The 15,190-nt window shown below is 40.5% G+C and overlaps 1 protein-coding gene across 1 annotated transcript in view; it reads left to right on the top strand.

Annotated features, from left to right (window-relative positions):
• The window catches only part of LOC122564748 (neural proliferation differentiation and control protein 1-like), a 212,601-nt gene extending 207,732 nt beyond the window's left edge, over positions 1–4,869 (top strand). The window contains exon 9 of the mRNA XM_043719908.2: positions 1,104–4,869. Coding sequence (XP_043575843.1) covers positions 1,104–1,175 — 72 coding nt within the window. The 3' untranslated portion in view covers positions 1,176–4,869. The remainder of the gene's footprint in view (positions 1–1,103) is intronic.
• The last annotated feature ends 10,321 nt before the right edge of the window (positions 4,870–15,190 follow it).

The raw sequence follows: 15,190 nt of genomic DNA, 5'->3' as shown, positions 1-15,190 counted from the left end.
ACCCCAACTGAAAGAAAAAGACTTGTAATGATATTGTGTCTTCTTGAGCTTACATTGCTCCAATTTCTTTGCAAACAATGAATATTGTTTTGAAGTATGGTTACTGTGATAATGCACAATGGTTGTACACTGCATGTTCTATAATCAATGTGATGATGACCAAAGTTTTTTATTGTTGGTTGAAGGATAAATATAGAGAACAGCGAACTCTCCACTTTTTAGTATTGTTGCCATGGGATATATCTGGATGAAGGCACAGTTGGGTCTCACTTTAATGTCACATCCAAAAGAAGATCAACACTCCCTTGGTTCTGCTATGCAGTATCTATCTGGATTTTGTGTTCAAGTCAGTATGGGACTTAAACCCCAATTCAAAGACAAGATTGCTGCTGACTGATCCATAACTGACACTGACTTGCAGGCATACAGTTGGCCAGCATGATTGGATCAGGCCCATGGTGAAGGCTTTTGCAGTCGATATGCCTACCAGTGCCATATTGCCTGCAGGGGAGCAGCTTCCACAATAACTCTTGCAGAGAGAGGATAGGGGGGAATTTACAGAAAAGGGATTGAGGGTGGGGAAGCTGTTTCTGTGAAGTGTTAAATGTGACTTAATTCTGTGTTTCTGATGGGTTTTCACAATTTAAGGATAAATGAATTGTGTCATTAAGAAGATTGAACAAGTTTTACTGCAGTTTCAGTCACTGATGCTATTATTACTGCTGCTTGTGAATAAGATGCTCGTAGGACAATGTGGTGGGGTGCGGGTGATGAGGGGAGAACTCCACCAGGCTTTTCTTATGTAAATGCACTTCACAGCCAGGCAAAGACAGCAGATATTAGCCATATCATTACATCTTTACAGGCCCATTAACTTGCAGGCTTCTCTAAACAGTGGGGTCTGTGATTGAACAGCTAGTTCCTGTTAGATTCACACCCATTCGCAAGTCTCTTTTGCTTACTTTCTGAAGACTAAACCTTTTCAGGTAGGTAGAAGATTCTGAATGGGAATGGCCACTAGGCAGGTCTCAATAGCACACCCATTTCCTCTGAATCTGCCTGCTGGGTCTCACCTCTCAGCTTTTCTTTTTCTCTTGTCACAGACCGGGGAAATGGAGGTCAAGAATCCACTTTTTGATGATTCATCCCTGCATCATCCACCGCTCAGTAACTAGACAACCTGGTATCTCTCTGGACTATGAAACTTCAAAGAGGGAGAAGTATCTGCAGTTCCAAAAGATCGTTCAACTGTGCACCAAAAGACTGTTTTGCTTCCAATGGCCTCTTTCATTCTGTTTCTGACTGTTGAGGAAATCCATCCCCCTACCCCAATCTAAACTCTGGTAATAGTCTTTAATCACACCACCACTGTGATCACCACACATTTTCAGCTTCCTTGACCTGACATGTTTGGCAGTTCAAGAGAATGTTATGGTGCGTTTCTTGTTACCCAGTGATCATCTCGTTTCTGAAAGAGAACAGAATGTATGACGGTTCAAAGGAAAGTATTAAGAAGGTGACCGTTGTCCCTCTGTGGTTTGCACATATAGATGTGTGTGCTGCAGACAAACTAGGTACATGTTTGTCCATTCAGCCAATTTCCCAACACTCCTGAGTGTGGTGTGATACTTGTCTACATCTGACCAGAAAGTAATCATTGAAAGTGAAACTTGCTCCATAGCAGTGTCATTTCACTGTGCTTTGTAGTGGTCAGCTGCAGTTGCTAAATGTAGCTGCCTCTTTACTGGGGAAGGGTTGATGATGTTTCATTCTTTCAAATTGTAATCTGTTAGGACTCTTCACAGCATCAGTCATCTAAAAACTCAGATGCCACTGATTTTCCATTGCAGTAGGTTATTATAAATAACTTGTCAAATTGTGGTGAACTGCCAGCTGTCTTGAACCTTGATGTAAGTAACTCAACGGGGCAGTTATCAAATGTCAGTACTCATAAGGATGAAAGCAAAACGCTTGTACCACTGAAGCTCATCCTTACATGACTCTTTTAATTGTATTGGCCAAGTATTCATTTTGTAATCTTGTAATGCACAACTATTCTACTGATACTTCCAAAACATCATCTGAAATCATTTCACCATCCATTAAAACTGAAGAAGCATATAAGAGCCAAAGCTCCTTAATATTGGAATACAATAAAACCATGGTGTGATTGATAGGAGATGATGAAGCAGGACCCAATTGAATTGACCACACTCCTTAACCACTCATTTTATGTATGTGAGATTTTCACCAGTAACTAAGTGTTACCTCTTTAATGACAATTCAGGGTGGTATTAGTCTGTTAGTGTAGAGAGGTGCTATTGTTACCAACTGTGCTCTATTTCTTACTCCCATCCATTCCCTGTCCTGCAAATTGCATGAACTTCAATTGTTAGATCGATAGGGGAGTTATACAAAGCATTCAACTTTCAGTTGTGACTGACACAAAGCATACAGACTGATGGTGATACCGGTCAGTCCCAGGTTTTAATCAAGAGGTACCAACTTCAGAGCTGCATGTTGCACTTTGTGACTGCTGGTGATAAATTGGGTTTGGCTGGCTGACCATGGTTACAGTAGTATGAGAAACCCAGAGACTGAGTGTTCAAATCCCAAAACAACAGGTTTATGATGTTGACTTAATTCACTCTGGTAATTTGTAAGGCAAAAGCCAGAAATGGATGATAGATTGTTATAATATTTCAACCTGCCTCTTCTATCTGTTCCATCCTAGACATTACTATAGACCATAGCTGATGATTGACTCTTGATGCCCTCACAAATATCCTAGCAAGCACATGTATAAACAAGTAGCACACCAACTACTGCCTCCTGGTAACTGCCAATGAGGTGCAACAAATGTTGCCTCACCAGCATTCCAAGAATAATTTTTCAAATTAAAATCTAATTTCTAATCTAATTAAGATCTAATAAGGTTAGTGCTTGCCAACTGATTTGAACAGTACAGATCCAACAAATCTAAATTATTTGAAGACCCCAACACTTCTCCACCTCTCACCAAGCTGAAGTTTTATTCCTGGAAGTAGGGCATCCCCAAAGTGGATACACATTAAACTTCAGTAGTTCAGGTCCAGATGAAAAGGTCTTTGTTTCTCAACTAGGGAAAGAAGACGTCTGTATATTAGTCATATAATTGCCTTGGTAACTATTTGATTTTCTTGTGTAAATGTAATATAGCAGAAACCTGTTGCGAGAGATGTTAAAAAAGGAGATAAAGGTTATATCTAGATTGTATAAATTGGTTGGTCAGATTTTAATCTAATTAAGAGCATTTATGAAGTAATTTATGTGCAAGTTTATAGAAATTAGCTTAATATTTAGATTTTGTTTATAGGGCTTACCTGAAGTTTTATTCCTAAATTTTTATTTCAAAGAGCTTTATTTTAAAGGGACTGGATTCATAATGCTGTTTTTGCTGGTGATGCTTCAATACTGAATCCTGTAGCAGTCAGTTAATTTCATAATATTTTGTGTTCTGCAAACTTTATGCAGGCTCCACAATGTACAGAGCCCAGTGCAGGAGCCAGATTAATCCCACTGGTTCACTTGGCTGTTTCTAACAATTGCAAGAGCCTGTCTATGACCCAAAGTTGGACCTACTCACTGTAATTACTCATTTCCATTCTGCTGAAAAGGTCAGTTTAACCGCGATCATGCAGTTTAAACTATTATCAACAGGAAAAATATTGAATATTCTGTGCTATAACTAATCTATGATAAAATGAAAACGTAAAATGATGAAGATGTACAGCTAATGGATCAGCATCTGAGGGAGACAAAGGATTGACACTTGTGTTTATTCTTAAAATCCTTCAGCATAAGTGGGGCCATTTGACCCATTAATCTTGCATTGGCTCTTTGAAAGAGCTATCCCACTGATCCCAATCTCCTGCTCTTTCCCCCCCCCAGCCCTGCATTTTTACTTCAAAGATAACTTGCAGGCTTCGGATGCTTTTGAAACATTTGAATGTAACCAAATCCACAAATGAGCTGCTAAATTGAAGCCGTCAGCCAGGAAACTCTTCAGTCGTCTTACATAATTTTAATAATTGAAACAGTAAGACTAGAAACAACAGTAATTTTATTTTCCAAAATTTCCATAGCAAGAGTAAATAGTTAACCTGATGGAAGTACCCCAGTGGAGCAGTTTGGCTTAAACTGTTACCAATCATGCCAACACCAAAACCTATCTGGAATTGGTTGCCTTCTCCATAAAGGGACATTCAGTGAAAAATTCCTCCAGATGGTTTTCATTTTGATACTTGAATTGCTAAGCTGCAGATTCCATTCCATTGTAACTCAATGAATAGAAATATGCTTTCATTTAAATAGGAATATGAACATTGATGAGATGGCTAATGTTAAATATTTCCTTTTCAGAGGAAGCATGTAATGGTTAGATGGGAAATTAGTTGAATTGAGTTGCATGGTGCACTGTGGGAGAATGAAGAGATTCCAGAATGCAGATCGATAATGCTTGCATAAGACAAATGCTTTGGATCAGAACTTTTGATATTCTCACTCTGTTTCTTCTTCCCTCTCTTGTTCTTATGGGATTGGCCACATGGACCATGGTGATCTTTAACATTCCAATGATCTGATCCATATTTGTCTTCTGCCACTTCATGTATTTATTATCTATCTATTCACTTTTATTTTAGTTGTCGTCTTTTCTAGTATATTTCGTTTTCCCAAATTAGGTCACCACAATTTAAAATACCCGTTCTTGCATTATGTTTATTGTATTTTTCAGTGAAAATAAATTAATTTGTTGAAGATCTATTTTTTATTTTGGCCCTGTTTCCTGTGGTATTATTGAACATAAATAAAATGGCTTTTTTCACTGGATTTTGAGGATCTCCAAACTTTTTTTTATAGTTTATTCACACCTTGGAACTCCACAGACTGTGCACTACGGTTCATTAAAGAATTGGTGTCAACTATGATTCAATTGGCAACATTTCTGCTTTTAACTAAAACAATTGTGGGTTTAAATTCCACACCAGAGGCTTGAGCATTAGGTTTAGATTGACATTTTAGTCTCACATTTTGTTCTAGTTCTTCTGGGAATTATTTTGAATACCTTTTTATTGGGACTTTCTGCTGAGGGGAGGACAATCCCAACCTCTGCAACCTGTCCACATAACTAAACTCCCTCAAATGTGGTAAACCTCATCAAGACCTTGATATTTTGACTGAGGCTGAAGTATTGATTTGCAAACTTTAATAATGACTTGTTTTTTATTTCACTGCCCCTCTTTACAATGCTAGTAAGCCTTGTGCTTTCAGACTTGTCATACGAATTAGGAGCAGGAATAGGCCATGATTCCTGAAGAAGGGCTTATGCCTGAAACGTCAATTTTCCTGCTCCTTTGATGCTGCCTGACCTCTGCGCTTTTCCAGCAACACATTTTTCAGCTCTGATCTCCAGCATCTGCAGTCCTCACTTTCTCCCATTCAGTCCCTTAAGCCTATTCTGTTGTTCAATAGGGTCATGGTTGATCTGATTGTGACCTCAAATCCACATCACACCTCCTGCTGATAAACTTTGTTAGTCAAGAGTCTATCTATCTCTGCCTTAAAAGTATTCAATGACCATGTCTCCATCACTCTGGGGAAAAGATTTTAAAAACTCAACCTCTGGAGAAAATATTTCTCTTCATTTCCATCTTAAATGGGAGATCCCTTAACTTTTAACTGGCTCATGTCCCAGTCTCCCACACAAATGGAAACATCCTTTTAAAATCTACCCTGGTCTGATCTCCCCTGCCACCTTCAATCTTTTTTAAATATCCATCCCCAGGTCCATTGCTCTTTTTCCTTTCAAAGTAAAAACATTATACTGCCTTGTTAAAGTTCATTGCATCAGCATGTGTATATCCATTTGAAGTTTGCTATTATCCTGCTTAACATTTAAATAAAATATAATAAAAATAATGTGCCTAATCTTGACTCCCAGGAGTCGAGGGATTAGTGTTGTCCTGTAGGAGAATCATCTATTCATTACTAATGTTTGCTTCCCATTCTTAAACCCACTGTTTCCCAACTATTTTGCAATATGATCTCTTTTTAATGTCTAAAAAAATAACATTACCCCGGATGCCAGCAAAAACAAAAGCAGTTTGGAATATTCAATATATAATAAATCAGGTTTGTGTGTTATGGATCAAAATATGCATCATAAATCTGCATTTGTAAAGTAAAAAAATGTTAGGAAACACTCCCTATCCGTATTCCTTTGTTACAGAAGACTCAGTTAAGACCCTCTCGCACATCCCCATTCACAATGTATTCAGTGCTTCTCCTCTCCTCCCCTGCTACAGACAAGCAGTTGTCACCACCACAACGTGTGCGTGTACGCGCGCACACACACTCGCTGCTCCCTGCCCCCCTCCAACTCAGTGAAGTTTGAAGCTGCTGTGTCATTACTTGATTTCTCCTCACCCTCAGTCAATCAGTTTTACACTTGCTTGTGGTTTCTCCCCACTCACAGCCAGTAAGTGTTACAGTTGCGTGTCATAAGCCAAATACAGATCCAAGTAACCAAAGATCCTTTACACATTCTAGTATGCACCATTGTATTAGAGAAACCAGTTCTGTTAATACTTGAATGTGATGTCTAATGTTAAGTCATAGATGTCAAGTTGGTGCCATTCCTGCTCCTCATCTACTGTGCTGAGTGATTTAATGAGCTTTCTACTCCTGCTCAGTGTTGGGAGTTCAGCTGTTAATGCCCAGCTGTAGAGGAATGGATGGCAAAGAAAAGGCTTGGGTTAAGGCTGCCTGAGTGGGGCTTAGGGAGACTTTTTGGGCTTATGGAACAGCATTTTGATGCAAATTGACATCACTGCAAAGAGTTGTGTTGGTGTAGCTCCTATTCCATGTATGTACTACTTCAATAAGGGAGTTGAAAGCTCAACTAAAATTTACTGTTTTCGCAAAGATAGGTGACATATGTGAAGTTAATGAAAAAGATTACCAAGATACTAATATGATAAACAAATGGTTAAAACTCTGGCAAATGGACTTGAATGTGTAAATGTAAAGTCATCCATTTTGGACCTAAAACAACAATAGGGTATTGTCTAATTGTCCAAAGAGACATGGTTTCCAGGTACTTAAAGCATTAAAATGGCAAAAAAATTCTGAAAATAATCAAAAAGGCTAATGGAATGCAGGTCTTTATATCCAGGTGACAAGAACAGAATACAAATCTTAACTGTAAACAGCCCAGTTTAGAGCACACCTAGAATATTGAGAGTAATCTGGGCAACAGATCTTCAAAAGGAAATATTTTGAAGGGAGGAAATACAGTGTAGTTTTACCAAAATTATATAATTGGACTCCAGGGGTTTAATTACAAGGGAAGATTACACAAACTCTTCTCTGCCCAGAACTTAGTAGGATAAGGAAAAACTGGACTTAAATTTTCAGATATTAAGGGCAACCGGGTAGCTTAAGAAGCTTACCTCTGTTGTTTAAGAAATTGAGGTCAAGGGAGAATTGTCTACATGTTGAAGTCAAATCTTTCAATAGTGACGTTAGGAAACACTTTTGAAAGCTGAAAAATGTTTTGAGCATTCGTCCACAAATGGAAATTATAGATTTTTGTTTTAACTTGAGGTTTATTTTTGTTCCTTTTAAATATGAATGTTGATCTCATTGTTGCAACTGGCTGAAGGAGCTAAATGGCCTTCTGTTCCCATATTCTAATACAACATTCACTTTGAGTAGGAATGGCTGGACAGCAATCGTGAACAGGAACACGAGCTTACTTTCCCCCTTCTCTAACTTGGAGGACATTTAGTTCAACTGTTACACTCTAACTGCAGATCAGGTAAAACAGACCAGACCAGAAATCTGTTCCGAAAATTAAGACACTGTACGTTCAATGTGGAAAGGGAATGATAAGGAGCAGGGTGGGGTAATTCACAAAGGACGTCTCTCAGCTTAACTCAGTTTCACATTGCATTGATTTTTGACTTCATGACTTTTCACATTGCATTAGCAGCATCACATTTGATGTAAACAGTGTGCATCATTCGCACAACTGGCTGCAAGCCATCAATTTCATTTACTAATGACCAGGAATCCTATTTGGGGGAAAAAACAGGGAATGAAAATAAAAGCAAAATGTGAAACAGGAAACTGAAGCATTTGGCAGGTCTGGCGGCAGACAGGGAGAGAATCAATGTTTCATCAGAGCGGGAAGAAATTAGAAACCAAACAGCTTGTAAGCAACTGCAGAACTGTGAAAAGAGGACAGGGAAAGAGCAAAACAGAGGTCAGTGATAAAGTGGAGCAAAGGAGAGATGAAGTGGCAAAAAATATCTTAGTGGAAGTCAAAAGAGAATTATAATGGGATAAAGGAAGAAACGAAAAGAGTGGGCCAAGCAGAGGAGTAAATGGATACAGCAGAATGGCAAAGGGAGTTAGTAATGTGAAATATTTGGTAAAGTAGTGCTATATTCCAAGGAATGTGATTGGAGTAAGTTGAATGACCCTGGAGATCATAGAGTCATAGAGATGTACAGCACGGAAACACACCCTTCGGTCCAACTCATCCATGCCAGCCAGATATCCCAACCCATTCTAGTCCCACCTGCCAACACCCGGCCCATGTCCCTTCAAACCCCTCCTATTCTTTTACCCATCCAGATGCCTTTTAAATGTTGCAATTGTACTAGCCTCCACCTCTTCCTCTGGCAGCTCGTTCCTTAAACGTACCACCCTCTGTGTGAAAAGGTTACACCTTAGGTCTCTTTTATATCTTTCCCCTCTCACCCTAAACATTTGAGTCTGTTAAAATATCAACCACTCTTGAAAAAATAGCAGAATACTAAGTTTAGCATAAACCCAGGATCAGTGCTGCATTAGCAACCATTACTGATTACAAGGAGATCACTTATTGAAGGTCTTCCAAATATCTGTTCTGGAGGAGAATCAAATCAGTATTGAAACATTAACCTTCTTTTCACTCTACAGATTCTGCCTGATCTGCTGAATTTCTCCAGCACTTCGTTTTGATTTCAGATTTTGAGGATCTGCTTTTGTTTGTCCAGCTCCTGCCCTGCATTTCAGAGAGAGCTATATACCACCTTGGAATCAAAGAGTCATAAAGCATGTAAAAAAAAAATCTTCAGTCCAACTTGGTAAAAACAATGACGGCAGATTCTTCAGTCCAACTTGTCAGCACTGACCATACATCCCAATCTGACCTAGTTCCATTTGCTAGCACTTGGCCCATGTCCCTCTAAATTCTTCCTATTCATAAACACTTGCAGATGCCATTTAAATGTTGTAATTGTACCCACTTCCACCACTTCCTCTGGCAGCTCAGTCCATTCATGCGCCAGCCTCTGTGTGAAAAGGTTGACCCTTACGTCCTTTTTTAAATCTTTCCCCTCTCACCGTAAACCTATGCCCTCTAGTTTTGGTCCACCCTGAGGAAAAGACCTTGACTATTCATGCTAACAATGACTTTAATAAGCTTCTAGAAGGTCACCCCTCAATCTGCAAGGCTCCAAAGAAAAAAAGCCCTAGCCTATTCAACCTCTCCCTACAACTCAAACTCTCCAGTTCCAGCAATATCCTTGTAAATCTATTCTGCACTCTCTTTAACAACATGCTGTAGAAGGGCAACCAGAATTTATGCAGCATTATAAAAGTGGCCTCACCAATGTCTTGTACAGCCACAACAAGACACCCCAACTCCTATACTCATTGTTCTGACCAATGCATGAAAGTATGCCAAATGCTGCCTTCGTCATGCTGTCTACCTACAACTACACTTTCAAGGAACTATGCACCTGCACACATAGGTCTTGTTCAGCAACACTCCCCATTAGGTGTATAAGTCCTGCCCTGATTTGCTTTACCAAAAAGCATTACCTCACATTCATTTAAATTAAATTCCATCTGTCGCTCCTCGACCCAAAGGCCCATCTGAGATAATCTTCTTTGTCCACTACACCTCCAAATTTGGTATCATCTGTAAACTTACTAACCATACCTCCTATCTTCATATCCAAATTATTTACATAAATGACAAGAAGTATTGGATCCGGCATTGATCCTGCTGGTTACAGGCCTGCAGTCCAAAAAGCAACCTTTTACCGCCCCTCTGTCTCATACCTTCAAGCCAATTTTGTATCCAATTGGCTACCTCTCCCAAATCCCATGTGATCTAAACTAACTAACTGCTACCCTGGTTGATAGAATTGTTAAGAAGGCATATGGTGTGTTAGCTTTTATTAATAGAGGGATTGAGTTTCAGAGCCATGAGGTTGTGCTGCAGCTGTACAAAACTCTGGTGTGGACGCACTTGAAGTATTGCGGTTCTGGTCACTGCACTATAGGAAGGATATGGAAACTTTGGAAAGGAGTCAGAGGAGATTTACTAGGATGTTGCCTGATATGGAGGGAAGGTCTTATGAGAAAAGGCTGAGGGACTTGAGGCTGTATTCGTTAGAAAGAAGATTGAGAGGTGACTTAATTGAGACATATAAAATAATCAGAGAGTCCGACGTAGTTTCTTTACTCTGAGAGGAGTAGTGGTGTGAAACAGCCTGGCTGCAACAGTAGTAGACTCGTCAACTTTAAGAGCAATTAAATGGCAATTGGATAGACATATGGACGAAAGTGAAATAGTTGGATTAGTGTTGGTTAGATGGCATTCAGATTGGTTTCACAGGTCAGCACAATATTGAGAGCAGAAGGGCACGTACTGCGCTGTAATGTTCTATGTACATGATTTCCCACACACAAAAAGATTGAAGCCTTCCCAGGCACAGATCCATGGTCTTGCGAGCCTAAGTGATGCCACCAAGTCCAACCAGGTGACTGACCTTCCATTGGAAGAACATTTTGGAAAACGATCACAACTCCTCAAGTTGTAAGGTAACTATGAATAAGGATAAGTCTGGTCCTTGTGGGAATATATTGGATGAAGCCACTTTTGAAAGTATTAGACAAGAGCTAGGAAGTGTTAATTTGGAGGAGCTATTATCAGGCAAGTCCATATTTTACATATTGGAGTTGTTTAAAGACCTACTGATCAGCGTTCAGGGTCAGCATATTCCAATAAGAAGGAACGACAAGGATGGCAAGGTGTGGAACCCGTGGATGATGAGAGAGATTGTGAATTTACTCTAAAAGAGAAAAAGGAAGCATATGTAAGGTTTTGGAAGATAAAATTGGACATGCCTGTAAGGAATATGAAGAAACCAGGTAGCAGGGACATAACTGAAACAAGATATTAGGAGAGCAAAGATAGGCCATGGAAAGTCCTTGTCAAGTACAGTGAAAGGGAATCCCAAGGCATTTCATATTTGGGATTACTAGGGAGAGGGTAGAACCACTGAAGGGTAAGGAATGGTACTTGTGCTCGAAGGCAGAGGATATGTGTGAGATCCTAAATGAGGACTTTGCATCAATATTCACTAAGGAAAAGAACATGGGGAATAGTGAGATTTGTGTGGAGCTTACTAATATGCTAGGACATTTTGAGGTCAAGAAAAAAGTAGTGTTGAGTCTCTAGTAGAGCATTAAGGTGGATGTCTCCAGAGCCCAAAGGGAACCACCCCAGGTTATTGATAGAAGTAATAGATGAGATTGCTGGGCCTTTGGTGAAGATCTTGGTATCCTCTCTAGCCAGTGGAGAGGTGCTTGACGACTGGCAAGTTTCCTGTGTTCAGGAAGTGCTAGCGAAGAGTAGGAATAGGAGGATAGAGCAGATGATTGGGCTGGCATGGTAGCTCAGTTGTTAACACTACCACCTCACAGTGCCAGAGACTCTGGTTCAGATCAAGCCTTGGGTTACTGGAGTTTGCATGTTCTCCCCATGTCTGCCCATGGGTTTCCTCTTGATGCTCTGGTTTGCTCCCACAGTCCAAAGGTGTGCAGGTCAGGTGGATTGGCCATGCTAAATTGCCCATAGTAAGCAGGGATGTGTAGATTACCCATTGGAAAAGCAGAGTTATCGGGCGAGTCTGGGTGGGATGCTCTGTGGAGAGTCAGTGTGGGCTTGTTGGGCTGAATGGCCTGTTTCTACACTGTACAGATTCTATGAAAGCCATGGTGACTATCCTTAATCAGTCCTTGCCTTTCCAAATGCCTTTAAATCCTATACATCAGAATCCCCTCCAACAACATTCATACCATCGACATCTATAGTTCCCTGGCTTTTCCTTACAATCTTTCTTAAACAATGGCACCACATTAGCCAACCTCCAGTCTTTTGGCACCTCGTAATGGCTGTCAATGATACAAATATCTCAGCAAGGGGTCCAGCAATCTCTTTCCCCAGCTTCCCACAAAGTTCTGGGATATACCTGATCAGCAAAACCTTTAAAAGCTGCAATAGAATCTGGACAGTGCTGTTTGGTGTGTATCCTTCAGTGGATGGATGGCTCCAATTAAATCACCTCCAATGAAAACAGAGTGTATTGAGATGATCTGCTCAAAGGACAGTGACTGATTAGAATTGAAGTATAAAGACTGGCTGCCATTGTTTAATAGATGAAGTTACCCATTCAATACCAGAGTGTGTCAAAGCTACATTTTGAAGAGCTGAATGTGTTGATTTTCCTGGGGAATGCACAGGGGAAAACGAAGACACTTCAATGTTAAGTGACAACCAGCCATTTGGTCATGATGGGCATCTTAGCCTTTTACATTCCTTGGATCCAAGATAATCTAGGCAATCAGGAACTGTTTTTTTTGGCTCCACTGCAGCTTTGAAAGCTGATGCAAGGAGAGAACTATCAACACCTCTTTTTATACAGATCAATAATGAACTGCAGAGAAGTAGTAGGTCATGAGGAAAAGACAGGAAAGCAGAGTTGAGGCCAAAATCAGTCAGTCGTGCTCTTACAGAGCGCAGGCTAGAGAGGCTGAATGGCCTAATCCTTTCTCTTTGACCTCTCAGGCCTTATACAATTTCAGAAAGTCCTAAGATGCTTTAAAAGTAACAAATGATTTTTGAAGTGGAAACCACAGTCACAATATGGGGAATACAGCAGTCAGATTGTACACAACCAGAGCTTACAAATAGGTGACAAGATAATCTGCTTTGTTGATCTCAGTTGGAGGTTAAATATTGTCAGTATTACCCTTAGCACGAGAAGGTGTCTTGGACAGGATCTAGCAGTGTCACTGGGTTTGGACACTTCAGCTGCACTGGCACTAGGAGGTTCAGAGACACTGACCATAGAACGTAAAACATTACAGCGCAGTACAGGCCCTTTGGCCCTTGATGGCTTCACAGGTTAGTGCAACAATGTAAAGCCCATTTAACCGACACTATTTCATTTTTGTCCATATGCCTATCAAATGACCCTTTAAATACCCTAAAAGTTGGTGCATCTTGTCATATTGAAACCTACTCTAAATACAAGCTAAAATATTGGAATGGAGAGAGGGGTTGGGAGGATTTGAGGAGGGAGATACAGAGAATTGGGAGCGGGCGTGTAGGTAGCAAAAGGGGAAGGATGTAGGTGGCAGTTCATAGCTCCTTGAGAGTAGAGTCATAAGTAGGATAGTGAAGAAGGCATTTTGTATGCTTTCCTTTATTGATCAGTGCATTGAGTGTAGGACTTGGGAGGTCATGTTGTGGCTGTACAGGACTTGGGTTATGGCCACTTTTGGAATATTGCATGTAATTCTAGTCTCCTTCCTATCGGGAAGGATGTTGTGAAACATGAAAGGGTTCAGAAAAGATTTACAAGGATGTTGCAAAGGTTGGAGGAATTGAACAATAGGGAGAGGCTGAACAGGTTAGGGCTGTTTTCCCTGGACCATCAGAGGCTGAAGGGTGACCTTATAGAGGTTTATAAAATCATGAGGGGAATAGATAGAGTGAATAGACAAGGTCTTTTCCCTGGGCATGGGGAGTCCAGAACTAGAGGGCATAGGTTTAGGGTGTGAGGGGAAGATATAAAAGGGACCGAAGGGGCAACCTTTCCATGCAGAGGGTGGTGCATGTATGGAATGACCTGCCAGAGGAAGTGGTGGAAGCTGGTATAATTGCAAGACAGATTGTTGGGAGAAGAGGCATTTTCAGGATGGTGAGCTTTAACTGGTGTAATGCCACAGAGATCAGTGCTGGGACCGCAATTATTTACAGCATGTCTTAATACCTCAGATGAGGAAAGCAAATGTACTCTTGCCAAGTTAGTGGATGACACATAAATAGATGGAAAGGCAATGGGTGAGGATGATCCAAAAATTCTACAGAGAGATATAGATAGATTAAGTGAGTGGGCAAATACTTGACAGATGGAATATAATGTGGGAGATGTAAGGTTATGCACCTTGGCAGGAAGATTAGAGGAGCTGAATTTTATTTAAGTAAAGATTGCAAGGGATATAGGCCCAAGGCAGGTATATGGAGTTAGCCACAGATCAGCTATGATCTAATTGAATGGCAGAACAGGCTTGAGGAGCTGAACAGCCTACTTCTGTTCCAAAAACATGACAACACAGAGAGATGTGGGAGTCCTCATCTATAAATTACAAAAAGGTAGCTTCCATATTTAGCAGGCACAAGGCAGGACAAATGGAACATGAGCCTTTATTTCAAAGGGAATGGAATAAACAAGTCGGGAGGGTTTGCTAAAGTTATTACACAGGGCGCAAGTCAGACCACAGCTAGAATATTGTTAAGAATTCGGCGACCTTAGCTAAGAGAAAATATATAGTGTTGGAGGCAGTCTAGAGAAGGTTCACTTGGTTGATACTAGGTATGGAGGGAGTGTCTTCTGAGGAGAGATTGAGAAGGTTGGGCCTGTGCTCACTGGAGTTTAGCAGAATGAGAGGCAACCTTGTTGAAACATCAAAACTTCCTATAGGACTTAACAGGGGAGATGTGGAGAGGTTGGTCCCCGCTGTGGGAGAGTCTAGTACCAGAGAGCATAAACTCAGAGTGAGGGGTCACACATTTTAGACTGAAGTGAGGAGGAATGTTATTCTCTCTGAGTAGAGGGTAAACCAGTGGAAATATTTACCACAGAGGACTGTTAAGGCTGGGTCATTAAGTGTATTCAAGGCTGAGATAGACAGATTTTTCATCAGTAAGGGGAAAACGCAGGAAAGTGGAGGTTAGGATTATCACATCAGCCATGATCCCATTGAATGACAGAGCAGACTTGATGGGCTGAATGGCCTATTG

The sequence above is a fragment of the Chiloscyllium plagiosum genome, unplaced genomic scaffold (assembly GCF_037043375.1).
Source record: "Chiloscyllium plagiosum isolate Xiang-an unplaced genomic scaffold, Cpla_swu_hap1 HiC_scaffold_21, whole genome shotgun sequence".
In the NCBI taxonomy this organism is placed as follows: Eukaryota; Metazoa; Chordata; class Chondrichthyes; order Orectolobiformes; family Hemiscylliidae; genus Chiloscyllium; species Chiloscyllium plagiosum.
This window is presented reverse-complemented; position numbering and strand designations above follow the sequence as displayed.